This window comes from Erpetoichthys calabaricus, chromosome 1 (genome assembly GCF_900747795.2).
Source record: "Erpetoichthys calabaricus chromosome 1, fErpCal1.3, whole genome shotgun sequence".
Taxonomy (NCBI): domain Eukaryota; kingdom Metazoa; phylum Chordata; class Cladistia; order Polypteriformes; family Polypteridae; genus Erpetoichthys; species Erpetoichthys calabaricus.
The window spans coordinates 211,185,249-211,203,931 of NC_041394.2; the positions used below are offsets into that span (position 1 = coordinate 211,185,249).

Genomic DNA, 18,683 nt, shown 5'->3' on the forward strand with positions numbered 1-18,683 from the left:
AACTAGCTGTAAGATATAATTATTGGTTAAAGGCCTAGGTAATACTATACTGTGATGCATGTTTACAGATTATTCTTACATTTTATCTAAGTCAAATAGTCTCTATTAGAACGAACATAGATTCTAAAATATCTTACACAGTCACCAGACTCACTATTGTTTGCCCCTCCGACAAAACTGGTCCCTGAAGGTGAGCCAGTTAGTGATGTTTTTTTTATCGAAATAGTATATTATCTTTAAAAGCAGTTTTCACCAGCATTTCAAACTTTAATTCCTGTCGAGTCCATTTTTGGGGGGAGATGGGGGGTTGAGTGCTTATTTCAAGACTTTCACTTTTAATTAAAAAAAAAATCTAGTGTGCTGAGGGACCCTGCAGACACCATGGTGCTTCGTGGCTAGGAGCCAGATGTAGCTGTTTTCGGAATCCGGAAATGATGAAAAAATGTTTCACGGAGAAAAAAAGGACCAAAACTCCTTTTACCCAAAGAGTAACGAAAAAAAAGCACGAAATCCTGAAATAAGCTAGAAAGTGATAGTAAAACCGCAAAGTGCTGCTCATCCGCCATGAAGCGAAGCCGCTGCTGAAGAAAAGCGACGCGACAGGAATGTGGAGGCATGAACTAAAGAGTCGCAACTTTTTATGACAAGGAAAAGAAGGGAAAGGGCAATGGGCAGAAGGCACACTTGAACTAGAAGAGCATGCCAGCGAGGTACGGAGCGTTTCTTTCTTTTTTGAAGCGGTACGCCAGCAGCTGGCTTAATAACGGGGTCCACATGCGCTGGGATCGGGGCTCATCTGCCAACTTGTAACGGTGCGCCGTGCTTGCGCTGCTCAGTCCAGACTGGCGCTCAATAAAGCATCTCTGTCTTCTCTGTTTGCAGGTTGGAGAAGTGACTGCTGCCTCTTAATTTCCAGCATTGCCGTGCCTTCAGAATAAACAAACAAACAGCCAACCAAAGCAAGCAACAAAAAGCAGTGTTTATTTATCTACTTTATAAATTAAGACCGGCCGATGTCCCAAGAGAAAAAGCAGCTATCTTCTCTTGGGCCTTCGGGGTCAGAGACGGGACCGAAGGAGGACATTGGGCTGTTGACGGGTAAGAGATCTCACTAGTGTAATATGCACTAATTACTACAACGATGAGGAGAATCATTGTAATACTGTATTAATAAAAGGCTTAAGAAAAATCTACACTCATAAGACTTTTTCTTTAGACTGCAATTCATTTTGCATGGCGTTTAACTGTTAAAAAGCGTTTTTTTTTCTCATACCAGTACAGAGGTGAGAATTATTAATACTTTTATTTAGGTGATACCCACACACATAGATTCAGACATTTTTATGTATACAGTATAGAGGGGTAAATGTAGTCCTGGAGAGCTTTGGGATTTCAGCACACACGCCAAAGGAATTATTTTAATTAAATGAACTTCCTCTCTTCAATACTTTCTTAATTCTAAGCGATGTAATTGAAACCAAAAGGTTCAGAGTCAAAGCTAATTTTGTTTTTTTCACATTTCTCCATGTACAGTATATTTATGTGCGTGTGTGTGCGCAGTCATGTACATATTATTTAAGGTAGACCACCTTGAAAGTATGCTATTAAATGTTAATTCAAGTGCCAAGGTTTAGCCCACTTTATCCTCTGGGGTTACTTCAGTTACAGAGAAGCTGCAACATTCAGGAGCACAAAGGTTATTTATAGTCTCAAGAATATAATTTTAGGCATTGTATACCGCAAGCCAGCAATTATATGGCTAGAATAAATCCATTTTATTTAATGAAGTGTTAAGGTATCCAAAAACAATGTGTATGAATTGTGTTACTGTGTTCTGTTTATAATTTTGACATAACTTCCTGCCCCTAAGTTTAGACTATAATAGCCAAGCATGCTTATTGCATTTCCTTTACTGGAGATAATTTTATAAACTGTCAATGAATCATCCGTTGATTTTGTCGAAAATAAATATCCTGAGTTTATATTAATTTTTGCTTAAATATTTCAGCTTTATCAAAACTGACTATCGAATAAAGAAAAATGAAACATTAGTTTGCAAATATTACATATATGCACTTTGAAAAGAAAAGGTAAACAAATCGTGCAACAAATAATATATCAAGATTAAATACTTGCATGTTACTTCAAAAAGAAAAGTGAGAAAATTCTGCAATTAATATGATGTCACTTTGTTAGTATGAATGATCTATTTGATGATAGTCAGTTTATTACAGCTTATTTTGGCTAATCAGAGGAAGAATACAAGAGTGCAAGTCTTGTGAGACACAAGTACAACAAAAGGCACAGAAACACACTTTTGCAGTTTACCATCATTTTAATAATGCTTTTGTAATACTGAAGTGTCCAATGAAGCCTATTGCAGAATATGCAGACTCCTCACAGGGTGTGACCCAATCTCTGAATCATATTTGGGATCTAACAGCTGTCAGGCTGTGATAATTACTGTACCACTTTGTCAAGCATCTTATGTATCCTAAATGAGAGATGATCATCTTACTATGGGAAATATAAGAACCCAATGATAATTTTCAGTGCTGGGTTGGTTTGCATCTTGCACCCAGTGCTGCTGGGCTAGGCACTAGCTGCCCACCACCCTGGATGATCAGGTTAAAAAATAAATGAAAAGTACTAAATAACATTTAATTTTTTTATTGTAGTTACAGTGATCCCTCGCTATATCGCGCTTCACCTTTCGCGGCTTCACTCTATCGCGGATTTAATATGTAAGCATATTTAAATATATATCGCGGATTTTTTGCTGGTTCGCGGATTTCTGAGGACAGTGGGTCTTTTAATTTCTGGTACATGCTTCCTCAGTTGGTTTGCCCAGTTGATTTCATACAAGGGACGCTATTGGCAGATGGCTGAGAAGCTACCCAACTTACTTTTCTCTGTGTCTCTTGCGCTGACTTTCTCTGATCCTGACGTAGGGGGTGTGAGCAGGGGGGCTGTTCGCACACCTAGACGATACAGACGCTCGTCTAAAAATGCTGAAAGATTGTCTTCACGTTGCTACCTTCTGTGTGCAGCTGCTTCGTGAAGCGACATGCTGCACGGTGCTTCACATACTTAAAAGCTCAAAGGGCACGTATTGATTTTTCACTGTTTTGTTTTTCTCTGTCTCTCTCTCTCTCTCTCTCTCTCTCTCTCTCACCCTGCTCCTGACGGAGGGGGTGTGAGCTGCCGCCTTCAACAGCTTTGTACCGGCGGTGCTTCGCATACTTAAAAGCCAAACAGCCCTATTGATTTGTTTGCTTTGCTCTCTGTTTCTGACAGCCTGTGCTCCTGACACGCACTCCTTTGAAGAGGAAGATATGTTTGCATTCTTTTAATTGTGAGACAGAACTGTCATCTCTGTCTTGTCATGGAGCACAGTTTAAACTTTTGAAAAAGAGACAAATGTTTGTTTGCAGTGTTTGAATAACGTTCCTGTCTCTCTACAACCTCCTGTGTTTCTGCGCAAATCTGTGACCCAAGCATGACAATATAAAAATAACCATATAAACATATGGTTTCTACTTCGCGGATTTTCTTATTTCGCGGGTGGCTCTGGAACGCAACCCCCGCGATGGAGGAGGGATTACTGTATTTTTATGTTCAGAAATGCTGTTCAAGATAGAACTTTTTTCATTTTATGATTACTTTCTGCATTCCTTAATATTAGTTAGTGAACATTTCTGCAAAATTGTTTTCATATATAAGTCATATGATGGTGTAAATCTGTATTGCCTAATGCTGTCAAAGAAATATGCTGTTATAGCAGTGCAGCTAAAGATGTTATTTTATGACTCCTACATCCAAGCACTATAAAATGGTGATTCAAGTGGGCAACCAGCTTTTATTCTCCCCAAACAAGTTTAATTTCAAAAGACTTAATTTTGATCAATCATTGTCCCTTAGTTGGTCCGTTGTGAAATACTACACAAACTAAGTAGCAGTGCAGCTCTCTAAAATGATAAACCTTAATGATTAATAAGCATCTTTACTGTGGATGTACTGTATATACAGTAGGAGCATCCTTTTCTTGTTTTTTCCAAAACCGCTGCTAGTCAGCCTCTTTCCAAGTAAAGGATAAAGTATTACTTGGTTCCCTAAGAAATCTTCTACAAAAAAAAGCATCATAAGATGATAAGATAATATTTTAATTATTCTGTTTTGGTCTATAACTGTTTTGGTCCTTTGGAGGGTTGAAATAAAGTTGTGAAAAGTAATGAATGATATTGTAACTTAATGAACGATTGAGGCAAATTTTATAAATATGCACAAAATAGATTTTTTTTTTAAATATAAAACAAACGCAAAAGAATGTAAAAACAGTACAGACAGTAAGTTGCAGCACATTACCAAAATACTTTACTCTCTTTCAGACACATAGATACCACTTGGACAGCCTAACAATGTGCAAATAATTCATGTTTATATTTAATGTGTATAACCTCAACCTGTTATTTATACACAACTGTTAAATGAAGATGAGTAAATAAATTCCATTATTTTTTAAAATGTGCTCACTCCCCCAAATGGTACACACTGTATTTATTTCTCAGATATATGTGGAATTTAAATACAAGCAAAGTCTCTTAGTTAGAAATTGGTGAACAAGACAAAATACGTATATAAAAAACAGTAGTGATGGTGACCTGCTTAGCTTGGGATACACTCTCTGCTCTAAGATCATGAATATTGACATTTGTAACCTCCATCCTGACTTCTTGTTTTTCAGTGGGCAGGTGTACAACCGCTCCAACAACAATGTTGTGCAGAACAGCATACAAAACACAGCACAAATGATTAAAAAATCTGATACAACCCAATGATTTTTGAAGGCAATAGAAGTTCATTTTACATACTCTATAGTTATTCATATACCCATACCTTGCAATCGGTAAGGCTGCAAGTTTGTTGATGTGCTGTGTTGTGTTGTTCTTTGGCAACCATCTGAGAGTTAGTTACATTTCCCAATAAATATGCATGACAGGATACTCACTATCGCCCACCAGTTGTCCACTGCCAAACTTGCTGTTTCTTGCTTTTTGACACACTGCTGAATTAGTACTTAGTGAGTATAACTGAAAAGTTCTTAGTAATTGCAAAATCACTTGTACATTCAATGCATAAAACTTTTAGGACGGGTGTAACTATGCTGGAGACTAAAAATATAAATGGTTATTGGTTGCAAACCATTAAATTAATTTAAATAATGTAGAAGTACTCAGTTTGTGGTGTGGTGGTTTAGATACTGAGACTTCCAGCCATACTATATCTTTCGAAATGTACCAACCCCCACAATTCTTCCCACTTCTACCCCAAAACCAGTTTCAATTCAGAAAACATCTCCATCAAAGTAAAGATTAATTGTAACCTTAGAACGCATATTCTTCAAAACATTTAATGAACATCAAAATATTAACTTATAAATATTCAGTTATTATGTTATTATTTACATTAACTTAATCGATCTATAAAATGTAATTCTATGAATGCATTAACATTTCAGTGTGAAAATGATATCATCCGTACTGCAAATGTTAGTATTCAAAAAGAATTGCCATCATGTGAAATTAATGTACTGTATTCTGTGTCTGTCACCATAGCTGGCGCAAGAGGTAGTCTATTTAAGAAGCTCTTAGCATTAAAACAGTAAGAATGGAGAGCACATAGATTAGGATTTATCATGCAATTTTAGTTATCATAGGTTTTAAGAAACACTCCTAAATTCATGATCAATCTTAAAATGGAGATTACAATGTTCATAATGTTACAATGCTTTTTGGAAATGCACCTCCAATGCACAGTGAATATAAATTAGCATAAATTTCCTTTGAGTGAGGATTAGGGAAACAAAAGTCACATCTTCACAATTCAATCCTTTCACTATTTGAAAGCATGGTCTAGGTATACCATTGATCATTCCTCATTCCTTTTAACTTTAGCTGCTGGTTTCCCTCCCTGTTCCATGTTTTGTTTAGAAAACTTTCACTTGTTGAAGTGATACATCCAGGAAACAATGGATCACAGAACAATGTTTCTCCATCTTTAGTAAGATAGTTTTTCTTTTTTATCAGAATTACATCCACATTTTCCTTTCTGATTAAAAGGAAATTCTAATAGAAGTAAGACTACTGCTCAATTTTCAACAGACACTAAATTATTTATGAGAATATCAACAAAAGCAAGTACCGAAGGTTCTGTTTCTGTTTCTGTTTCGTTGTTCATTTTTAAATTAGTTATCTCCTGATTTTCATGTTAGCTTGCAGTAGTGCTTTATTGTCTAAGATGTGCTTCTAAATGATTATATTGTTGAGTAATTCTGATATTGTATTTCTTAGGTTTATTTTTGTTAGTATAAAACTAATCTTTATGGTAATCTTTTTGGTTCATTCTTATGACAACATGAGTTTCTCTGTTATAATCTGGGAAGTTTTATTATACCAGCTGAGAACCATAAATTCTTATGTTTGCTCAGACACATCTTTGCTCCATATTGTGATTCACAAAATCTTATAAAGTAAACATCTACATATTCCAGTTGGGAGAAAATCTTACTGTTGTTCTGTGCAATCAAATGCTAGTTATAAAAAGACTTGTCTGGTGGGTCGGGCACTTGTATGTAAAAGGAACAAGAACTGAAGTGAAAACTTACAGTGCCTAATGGTTTCTTTCAAGAGTGATCATTTTAGCTGGTTAATCAAATCAATGCTCTGCATGAAGTGCTAAAAAGTAGAGATAAATCTCACTAATTGTAAAAGTGATTGCCACCAACTTGTTGTTTAAATTTCAGCTTGCATAAAGAGGGAGGGGGGTGATGAACAACACTATAATGCTATGTAGCATTTTATTCTATAGAGTTTTTGTCCCCTGTGTTTCTGTGTGTCTTTGCAATTAGAATTAATAAGGTTAATCACGATCTTGCATTGATGATCTTCAAAATCTACTTTCCTTGCTTCATTATGTTGCCAGTGGTAAGCTGATAAAGAATGATGAGACACACTGCAGACTACCATATTAAAATGTACACAGATTGGAACTGTGCTTTTCTGTTAAAGATGCTTATTTACGTCACTGGATACAGCCTGAAAGATCTTTTCAAATTTTGTAATCTGTTGAACATTTACTGAATACGTATATCATCTTACAATTAAAAACTCATTTTTATGTGAAGCACAGATTTTTTTCCTGTCACTTACTTTTTTGTAAAAAATTCCATTCAAGCTTTGTTTGTTAGTAAATTTGCAGGTGAAACAAAGCCTCTCAGTGACATGCTTAGTCCTCTGCATATATCACAAATTGGCATGTCAGTCCATTATATTATGAAATTGTGCAGAAGCAGCTATGCTGGCCATTGTCTATCCAATTTCTTTCTTGAGCGAGAAATTCTTTACAGTCATACACTCAAATCACAATCAAACTAAATGGCCACATTGTTATCCCATGATGTTCCACCAAATGCTGGATGCAGTACTGCTAACTTAAGTACAAGTAGCATGTCCCTAAGTAATGCGTATGTGGCTCTAGTCATATGCAGAGATTAGTGACTTGCATTCCTTTGTAAACATAACTAGCGAATACAATTCATGCCAAAGGTAACTCAATCCAGCATGTAAATTGCACAAAAATGCAATGCATGTTTATGTTGTGCATTTAATTTTGCCATGATTTATTATGTAATAATTAAAAAGTAACCAATCAAGTGATTCATTACTTTTCAATACAGTACACAATGAGGGGTATTACATTTCTTTCCATGATTACTTGTTAATTGTGCCAAAAGTAAATTAAATCAAATAATCAGTCAACAAGTAGGAGTAAGACGCATTCCAGTCACAAGTTTACATTTTCATTCAGCATCACCTTATACATATCTAAAAATCAGTATATATTATAATAAGCACCAGGACACATCATGCAGGATAAGTTTTAGACACTCTTCAAATTCTCCACTAGTAGGTTGGCCAGATGTGGATCTACTGCTGCCTTCATTTTCAGCTGGAGTGGCCTCATTAGCCTACTGCCGGTCCTGAGCATTTATAACTTGCCTGAGTAAGCCAACAACATACTTTGTGACAGTTTTATTCTTTCAGCACCAGTTTGTGTGAAATGTTCAGCAAAGTACAGATGAAAAAGTAATAAGAGAACAATGTAATATCAGGCAGACACAGTAGGTGAGAATAAAAAAAAAGATATGAAAACCCCAAGCTCAGTGATTACATTAACATCGATTTGATAAATACATTAGTTAAAACAGACAACTATCCACACCTTGAAAATTTTACCTCACTGATAATTACCAACAAACAGCATCAGACGTTTTAAACTAAGAGTAAACATTTTCTATGAAATTGCACCTCTTAACATTTAGTTATTTCACCCTATGTGTTAAAGAACATGTTCATAGCAGTTAATGTGGTAGTCGTGTTTGGAATGACTTGTTGCTACTTGTGGTGAATTGTGTCCAGGTGGTTGTGGCAGGACCAAGCAGGTGCTGGGTATTTAAGAATGTGAGGCTCATGAGCAGCTTTGGACTACATAATGGGGGAATTGGCTGATTGCTTGTTCATGGCTCTCACATTTACAGGAGTATCACATAGCTGAGTAGGATGGGATAAATGGATTGAACAGAAGGAGGGAAAAACCAAAATAATAGAAGGAGAGAGAGCACAGAATCAGGAGGTGGTGCCGGTGTGGATGAGAGAAGATGAAGCAGTGGTTGATGGAAGAGGGAGTCAGGCTCAGGGTCCAAACAGACACTGTTGGAAGGTGCTTAGGATGTGAGCCAGATGGTGAAATGTGTTTACTGGTGTCTTAGCCCTGCTGCAAGACCCAGAGGGTGAGCAGGGGAGATGAGAGAGAGAGACAGAGTGACACACTGGAGATTAATAAGATCAAAGAAGATTTTGATTTTGAAATAATTCTTGTTTTTTACCTATTTATTGGATCTATTTATTGGTTCTTATGTTCCACATTGCAATGTTTTTATATATTGTTATTGAAGAATTTGCACTGACTTTTTGAATTAAAATGTAGATCTTACTCATTGTTTGAGTAAACATCACATTGCACTTGCAGCAACAACTGTTGCTGTATCCTAATTTACCCTGGTTCATCCTTGGTAATGACTATCAATGTCCTGGGAGAAACATGCACATGGCTGTGGCCACCTAGAACATCACACCCCTTGCTCCAACTGTAGACAGTGATAGGTCATTCAGTTTAATTTAGTTTTGGCACAATTAACGTGTAGTCATGGAAAAAAATGCAGTGCACTCCAAGCATACATTGAATCAAATTTACTAAGTTGGCTTTACTTTTAGATAAGGCATATTCAGTGTGTGATCAAACGGAATTGAATTAAAATATAATACACCCGTGTTTTGTATTGTAATGTATTAAAAGGACTGGATTATTTGATTGATTTCCTTTAAATTATCGTGCAAAATTAATGTATTCTACATGCTGAATAATTGGAACAGATAGTATTCCATAGATAAGTGCATTATCTTTTGCAAATAGATTATTACCAGAAATGTGCATTGTAAAAGGAAAATATTCACAAGAAGCAAAGCCAGTATTAGCCCTCCATTGGGTTCCGTTATGCCAGTCTAAATTGAGTACTGCTCTTCATTGTGTTGAATTTTGTTTATTATATATGAATCTTTTTTTATTCTGAAAATTAAACTACACTGATCAGCCATAACATTAAAACCACTGACAGGTAAAGTTAATAATAGCACCAGTAATAGCACCAATAATAGCACCAGTGAAGAAGTGATATATATTAAACTGCAAGTGAACAGTGAGTACTTGAAGGTGATGTGTTGCAAGCAAGAAAAATCAGCAGGCATAAGGAAATTGTGATGGCTAGATGTCTGGGTCACAGCATCTCCAAAACTACAGGTCTTGTAGGGTATTCCCGGTATGCAGTGGTTAGTACTGATCAAAAGCAGTCCAAGGACGGATAGCTGGTGACTAGGACTAAGTTTCCACATCATAACTTAGAGGACTTAAAGTATCTGGTGCTAATGTTTATGCCAAATACCAAAGGACACAGATTCAGAGTTCTAATAAAATCTAGGCCTTGAATGGTCAGAGTTGTTTTGGTGGCACAAGAGGGTTCTATACAATATTAAATGGGTGATTTTATTGTTGTGGCTGATCAGACTATGTTAGACTACTATAGTCACCTTTCTTGTCTGTTAGAATTGGTTTGTTTTGGATATAACTGTCATTTCTAATGTTAGGCAACTGAGCTTATTTGAGGACAATTATGGGTTAAATTACATGCACTCCTTCTTAAGTAGGAGCAAAATTCAAGTGAATATTGTTGAGAATTACAGACGTTTTGGTAATGAAAATGACAGCTATTGGAAGTATTGCTTTCTTAAATTTTAGTATGTGTTTTACTCTAAATACTGCTAAGTTTGAGATGCTTTGATATAAATACAGTATATTAAACTTTTAATTATAAATTCCTATTATGTTTGTTATTTTTTATTTGACTTTCAGTTGACTATCATTTGTATGCATTTCTATGTATTTTGTATGTCATAATAAATGCTGCTTTGGAATTTCTTAATTTAAATATTGCGTATTTTTTAAGGTCACACATGACTGAAGCAGTTGCTATACAGCAGTCTTGCTGATTCAAATGGCTGTACCCCAGTATGATTTCTTTTTGAAATACTTTTGACCCCCCTGTAGTCTTTTGTGTTTCTTCCAAGTACTTATGTTACCTTTCAAAGTCTATAGGTATCGTATTAGATTGATTGGCAACTCTGAATTGTCTTGGAGTGATTGAGTGAATGTGTGTCAGTGTGCCCTGTGATGGACTGTCAATGAGTACTTACTGCAAGAATTGCCTCTCTGAAAACCTGAACAGGAACAGTGCTGTAGAAAATCTGAAAGCAATTGAATACCCAATCATACAAACATTGGCAATTGCTTATTTACATTTATGGGACCAAATGTGTGGTACTCATTATTTATGTCGGCCCCTGAAGCTCATCCATCATAAAACTAAAATTGTACCCTACAAACTAATCATCTTTCTTATGCATTTTGTGATACATTTCAACTGTTTACGTCTTTTAAAAAACAATGGTTTTGCTCATATTATAGTGATGCTGATTCTGTTCTGCAATATGCCAAACTCCTATTGTCAAGTGACTTTGATATACATTCACTTCATTCATTTGTATTTCGACTCAGTGTAGGAAATGTGCAATCCCATCACACTCTCTCACTATTTTCCAGGAAATCTCCTGATTATAATCATATTCAAATAAAAGATAAATCACATGTGATTTATTTTTTATTTGAATGTGATTGTAACTTGCAGATATGTTTGTTATCTCTCTGTTGAACAGATGTTATCAGTTCTCATCAGTCCCATGACTAGCAGATACCTACTGTTGCCAGTGGAAGGTTCAGTAGTGTTGTCATCAGTAACAGTAGCAGTGCTTATGTGTATTGACATGAGGAACTTTGTTATGATATTTACCTGCTAAGAGCTGCTCTTTGAATACATTAGTGTAAGTGGCAGTATTTAATGTTTTATTTTAGTGGCATATTATTCAATGCATATCAACTTGAAGTGGTTTGGTTATATTTGAAAAACTGAAAAACTTATTTTAAGCAGAGGCATATGTTACACCAGCTGACATACAAGTAAGCAGGCAAGCATTTTTATCAACAACCAAATCAGTCATAATCAACCTACTATACCTGTTAGTAGGCTCAGTTAACACCCACTGGCCAGTTTCTGTGGGACTCATAAGAATTGGTAACACTCATTGCTTTGTTGATAATGATCAGAATGGTTGTTGTAATAATCTACCATCTTATCTTGTGTTGCTTTGTGTATTCTTGTTTGCTTTGGTAAAGCTCAGTTCAAAACTGCTCTATTAAATAAACATTAAAGTAAAATAGAAAACTTTTTTGGTGTCAGTTACAATTTGAACTTTGAGAATAAAGTAGAGTGAGAGTGCAAGTTTGAAGCTTTTCCTAATAACACTTTTCTTCATCTTTGCTAACTGCCACAGCACAACAAAGTAAATAAAAATTTTGCAGGCCTCTTTTTACTACACTTGATTGTATGATTTGAATCCTTTGTAGTTAAATGATACTATCATGTTTCCCTAAATAATCAAAAATTAATCCTCCTAGAAAGTGCAGACTTCAGAGCTGGTATTCAGTGGTCTTCCAATGGCAGTATCTTAAATATTTAACAGGCAAATAAGGTGCCACCTTTAGTAAAACTCTGTTGTTATTATTTTATAAAGATATTTAAAAATATTGCAGAAACTTGGATAGTGCAAACTCTTTTACAGAATCACTTATCTGTGTATGCTGTAAGTGTATCTTAAATTTGAAGGTACAAGCTATTTTCACTTTAAGATGGTTGAAGGCATAGTCCTATATGGCTGTTTTCTTTTTTGGTTGTTAATAACTGTCTTCTTTGTTTGGTAAAGCAAACTACAGCATATTATAGTGGATGGCAGATTGGGAGAGGCCAAATACCAGCAGTGATCAATGCAGTGGGCTGGCAAACTAAGTACTTACAGAAGCAATAAAACTACATACCAGTGTGTGATAATGAACTTTTAAGCAGAATCCCATCTTTTCATCTAGAAGGTTCTTTTCAGGAATTTAGGTTAAAGGAAGGTGTGAGGAGAGCGTGTGTGAAGAGCCCACCAGGAGGATGAAAGGAGCTAGTGGAGCCAACATGCAGGAGGGAAAACTGAGGGAGCTGTGTAATATTATACATTTTCATATGTGTGTTTTTGTATATTCAGAGGTTTTAACACTTGAGGATTGTGTTTCACATGTTTATTTTTCAATTGGATTTGATTTGACAAAGTTCAAATTCATTCCCGTCTTAGTTTTCTTTATTTACAGGATGCAATCTTGTAATGTCACATGACTGTGATCATCAAGCTGGTAAAGTCACAGAAGTGATGCTATAACTATGCTGATGATTGCACTCTGGTTTATCCCTCAGTAGATATTCATTGTGTAAAAATTCTGTTAGTGTAGTTAACTTGTTTATCAAGTAGGTCCAATCTGTAGGATGGTGTTTTTGGTTTTGATGTTTGTTTACCTTTAGAATTGAGTAGTGTCATATTCATTTCTTGTCACGTAGTTTATTTTGATCTCATGTATCTTCTTACCCATTAAAATCTTAGACCATGTCTCTTTCGTTGTGAATCATTTCACTATTTTTCTAGCGCTCTCAATAATCCTTAGGCACTCTAACATGTCCACCACAGCCTGAGGGAGCTAGGAGAGCCTGCATGCTGTGGAGCGCTTGAGAAGATGCTAGGAGTCAGGAGAAACGAGAAACTATATGCTAGAAAATAGATTATGAGCACTCATTTGTGCGTCTACAGGTTTGTGACAGACTGCAAGTGTGATGAGGGAAAAAGCAAGACAAGATGTGGCTTACTTGACCTGATGTCTAGGTACATATTTGATGCTTTGAATGCATCCCACATTGACCCTAACAGTACAGAAGTGTGCTTAAGCTGATGTCACATTTCCCAGCTTCTAGTTGTAGGATATGTAAGACTTTCTGACTGTAGTTGCTGATCTTGTTGCCAGACCATGTCAATTTAAAGAACTAAAAATCACTGGTCATATCAAATTAGCATGCCAACATTTCAGCACAGGTGAGCTACCCCTTTTCCTGACAACTAATAATGTGTTGCCTGACAAATCTAGTGCTGATACAAAGCTTTTACAGGTATGGCAAGTTCCACCACAATTCCAGACCTTTTTTCTTTTTTCCATTCTGTTGTGGTATATAAAGCACAAGACATCAGATAGGAGAGCTTCTCTTCTCTGAGTTCCAAAATGCCTGCATGTCTTATTCTTTGTTGCTGCATCATATGTATTGTACTTTCAGATGAGCAAAAGTTGTTTGTCAGCTTTCATGCACACAGAGCATGTGTCTACAACTAAAGACAAAATCAAACCTTTTGGGTTTTGTAAGGTGGAGTTGCAGACTAGTTGGAGTATGTTTCTGGGCATGCTATACTAGATGATTGGCCTTCATGGGTGGGCGCCACCAACAACCTCCAAGATTATGTAAATAAGATAGCTATGATTATGTAAATGAAGACTGTGATCGAAAATCACTGGAAAAGTTGTCTAATGTGATTTGGTCTTTAGGCATGCTAGGGTCATAAATTACCCTTATTAAATTAAACAATAAAAACAGTAGTCCTGCTTTTTAAGGTGCTGAATCACTCGTGCTATGTAGTACATCTGTCTCTGCAGTCTCTTGTCTCTTGTTTTAATATCAATTACATATTTTTTGTGCCATAAAGTGAGGTTAGCGTAAATCTTTTAAATAGAACTCATCTGAGTTACTGATTGTGAAGGATCCTGTTTTTGATGCTGCATCTTTTGGTTGTGTATTTGATCATGTCTATAATTAGAGGCAACAAATGCAGTCTCAATTAACGCCCCCTGTCGTATGAGAAGTCTCAGTCTGTCCCACATAATTTATCATTGTGTTTTCCATTTTTTTGGAAATGTTGTTTTTTCATGCCCTTACTGTTTGTAAGTTGTACTTCCCTTCCCATTCATCACCTGCTAATGCAATAATCCAGAATTTCCTCCTGTTTTAGTATGTTTTAAAAGATAAAGGTGTAAAGGCACTCCCAGCATATCAAAGAAATGCTCGATTTTTCTACGTCAAACTTTCCATAAGTATTTTTTCTTCCCAGTATTCATTTACTATAATTTGTATCCTATTGTCAGCTCCTCTGTTATTACTGTAGCCAGTCTTTTATCTCACATGACCCAGAAAGTCATTATGTTTTTGCTGTACTTAGTTATAAAAATGCTTTCTTTGCTTCTATGCATGTTAACAAAACCTTTGTAACCCCATGCCCATGAAGATGTAATGCTTCACTTATTTACAGATTATACATGTGTGATGTTCAAGACCATTTTACAGACACCATTTTACAGGTTAATTTGGAAATTTAGTTGTAGGAATTTGTTTTCTGAGTAATGGTATATTGCTATACTATAGCAGTATGCATTAAGTGTCTTGATGACAGATACATTTTGAGATTGGACAGTCATCTCTAATATTGCCATACAGTTCCAGGTAGCCTGACCCATTCCTAGTTTGTTCCCTTTCAATGTTTTCTGGATATGCATGTGAAATTTCTCAGTGTCCTACCAATTTTGTTCAATGCCTTATTGTGAATATTTTGTGGTTGTATGCACATGTGCACACTGTGACATCCTATTGTCCTGTACTGCTTTGGTTTATGATATGCACTCAAATCTTCTAGAATAGGCTCCAGCTCCAAGTTACCCTGTAGTGGAAAAGGCTAATTCAGGAAATGGCAAGTATGCCAATTTAATATTTGTAATTAAAAGCCATAACTACAAAATATTTTAAATATATTGCAGATGAAAGCAGTCACACAGTGTCAGTTCTGATTTATTCTTGTAAACATACTTTCAAAGAAAACTCAGTGTTCTTATACACTAATTATAAGTAAAAGTAAAGTATAGAAGTAAAATAGAAAATGGCATCAAGTAAAATACTTAAGATAATGATCTGTAGTACTAGGGTGTTGTTCTGTGGTAGCCATTATGCATGTAGTGAGAAGTCAAGCAAAATGACACCTTTTATTGGCTAACTAAAAAGATTACAATATACAAGCTTTCAAGGCAACTCAGGCCCCTTCTTGCCTGAAGACAACCATACAGAATACTTTGATTTTAAATAATGAGACTGACAGGGATTCAGTAATATTGATAGGTAAATCAGAATTTGGGTGAACCTGTCCATAACTAAAGTTTCTTCTACACCATTTTTTTATTCAGAAGGTAAAATATTAAAAACTTGCAGTATTAATAGGCATTAATAAACTCCAGCCATTGTTCACTAATCTGCTAATTAAATACAAAACTACAGTGACCCTGTGGATATTGTGTCAGTAAAGTGCACACAAAATAGAAATCTGGCATGAAGAACATGCTAATCCATCATGGCAGTTTTAGTAGAATACTTCCCATCCAAAGCATACGATCTTGGTAGAAAATAAATAAAAAAGACAAGAACAAACATCTAACCAGCAGATGTGCAAAATATGGTGATTTGTGACAGCAAAGTGTCATGAGTCATTACGAGGGTGTGCCTGAGTGTGCCCTGCAATTGCCTAGTGTCCCATCCAGGCTTTGGTCAGTGGCTTGTTCCTGATATTATAAAGATGTACTCTGCCACACTCTGACTCGTTATTTGGCTATTTATGATGCAGCTAAATTAAAGATGAATCATTTTTCAGATGCTGATATGTGTGCATATAAAATTAAAGTTTCAAGCTGCAGGTAGTTTCCCACCATCCATACACAAAAGTGAATGTATTCCATATGTATGTGTTTGCTGTACAATGCATTTATAAATGTTGTGGAATGTGTAAAGGAAGATAAATCCATCACCAAGTACACCCCAAAATTATAATGTAGCAAAAGCAAACACAAAGCTGACTAGATAATAATATAAATCTCAAACTGTGAATCTGGGAAAGAATGCTGCTTTGACACTAAAGCCCTCTAAGCAGGCTCATTCTTCTTTGGCAGGGTGCACACTTGTTACATCAGAGGAAATTATGAGATGGTGTGCTTCATTGACATTTTGTTGGGATTTGTTTAATTTGTTTGAATTAAAATCAGTTTTCTTTCTGACTTACTAAGTTAGAAAGTTTCTCTTAGACTATAGTGGGCTCTTTATGAGAAGCCATCTGGAGACCATAGAAACAGAAACAGTACATTTCCTAACCAAACAGCCTAAAACAGATTTTATTTATGTATTTATTGACTAAATAAATGAATGAAACGATCCCTGAACACATAGCCACATCTGTCCTGTGTTATGACTGCCTTCTGTTGAATCAGTTCCGGGAAAACCCTAGAATCTCAGTGTGTGAAACTTACACATTAAACCTAATGAAATATCATTGCAACCACAGTGTCTTGTAAGTGGTTATAGAATATGGTGTAATTTCATTTCAACTAAAACCAACCTTTTTTTTTTTTAGAAAAGGCAGTGTTATTTTATTTGGCTTTAGTTGCTATGGCATCGGACTCATGTTTGACAGGTATGAATGTTTTACTGACAGGATTACTGTCTCTATGTGAAAAGTGTATGACGGCACTATAGTGGCATTAATTGTGCATTCTTGCTCAATGAGAATTGATGTTTAAAAGACGGTATGAAAATTTATGGAGATGTCTCAGTATCAGCATTTCAATGTGAAAAGAATTTTAGATGACTGAAACTAAAAATGAGGGTGGAATATAATATCTGCTGAGTGTCAACTATAGGTGATTTTAAAGTTTGAAATAGATAATTTATTAATAAAATCAAAATAAGGAATTAAGAGTGATAATAAATGGTGTCTTCATATTACAAAGAATATTTTATAAATTAGGTGATTTTTCATTCATTTTCTTAAAATAGACTGTGGCTAAAAAAGAATCTTTGAAGCAGTATTATCTTAGTCTTATGCACTTCACTGAGCTCACATTTCAGGCTCCCCTCTGCTTTCAGACAGTGTTTGCTGTTGTCAGACTTTTCTCATGAACAAGATATCTTCAATAAGGTATGTGACTATAAGATGGAATAGCACAAACAAAGTTTTATTTAATTCAGAGTCAGTTGTTTAACAGCATATACCTTTAGTTTGAAGAAACTAAATTCAACTTATTCATGCAAAGAGAACTGTGATACAATAGTTTGGCATTTAATCTTTTAACATTGTGTTTACTTTGCCCTTTATATACTGTATACAGTAGTTACCTTAGAGTTTATTAGTAATTAATTTAAAACATTGGGACATGTTGTGGTATAGCAGGTCCACAGCTCATGTCAAAATGGCCAGTTTTTAAAATAAATAATCGCTGCACTCACGGCTTAGCGAGGGGGCATGGTGGTGTGTGGCCAAGCGGTTCTCGGGGAATTCGTGATGCGGGCGATTCTCACTTAAGTGCACAGGTTAGGAGTCATCCACATCCGTAATTGTTCCCGTGAGCTTCTGATTGCCACAGCTGATCCACGTCCTCGTGATGTATAGAAGCGCGAGGTGGCTAGTTGGGCGAAGAAAAGAAAAAGAAAGAAACAGGTTGCAGGAGTGAGGATAAAGGCAAGAAGCAGTGAGGAGAAAGCTGGCATGTGTAAGAGAGAGAGCGAGCAAGCGCTTGGGTAGTTGGTAGTGGTCGCTCCCGCTGAGCATTGTGAGGAGAGGGAGTGACCGGAAGGAGGATGGCCCGCCTTGGAAGACAGCGGGAGTCGGGAGGCTTGGAAGGTAGATTCCCCAACGTGAGCATCCTGGCCACCGGGGGAAGCCAAGTCTCGGTCTGGAGAGAGCAGAACCGAAGCCAGGGATCAGGAAGCCTCTAGACCAGTCGAGTGGAAAGAAGGTCAGCTGCAGTTAGGGAGAAGCAGGGGAGCCACCAGGTCAGGCTTTGTTTTTAAAGAGACTGCTTCCAGCCATTGTTTTAACCTTGTTGTTTTTTTAAAGAGTTTTTTTAATGGATTTTAACCTCCACCTTTCACCTGCTTTTACTGGATTATTTATTTATTGAAGTAATTGTGATGCACTGCACTTTTCGTTTGGACACTGTTTTGATTGTTTTGTTTT

At 36.1% G+C, this 18,683-nt stretch overlaps 1 protein-coding gene across 2 annotated transcripts in view; it reads left to right on the forward strand.

The window, feature by feature from the left end:
• Window positions 1-358: 358 nt before the first annotated feature.
• mdfic (MyoD family inhibitor domain containing) overlaps window positions 359-18,683 on the forward strand; it is a 165,769-nt gene continuing 147,444 nt past the window's right edge. Inside the window, exons 1-2 of one of the 2 annotated variants that reach the window (XM_028811269.2) lie at window positions 359-710; window positions 883-1,098. In XM_028811269.2, the coding sequence (XP_028667102.1) occupies window positions 1,014-1,098 (85 nt within the window). In that variant the 5' untranslated portion in view covers window positions 359-710; window positions 883-1,013. The remainder of the gene's footprint in view (window positions 711-882; window positions 1,099-18,683) is intronic. The other variant, XM_028811261.2, reaches the window with a different exon arrangement.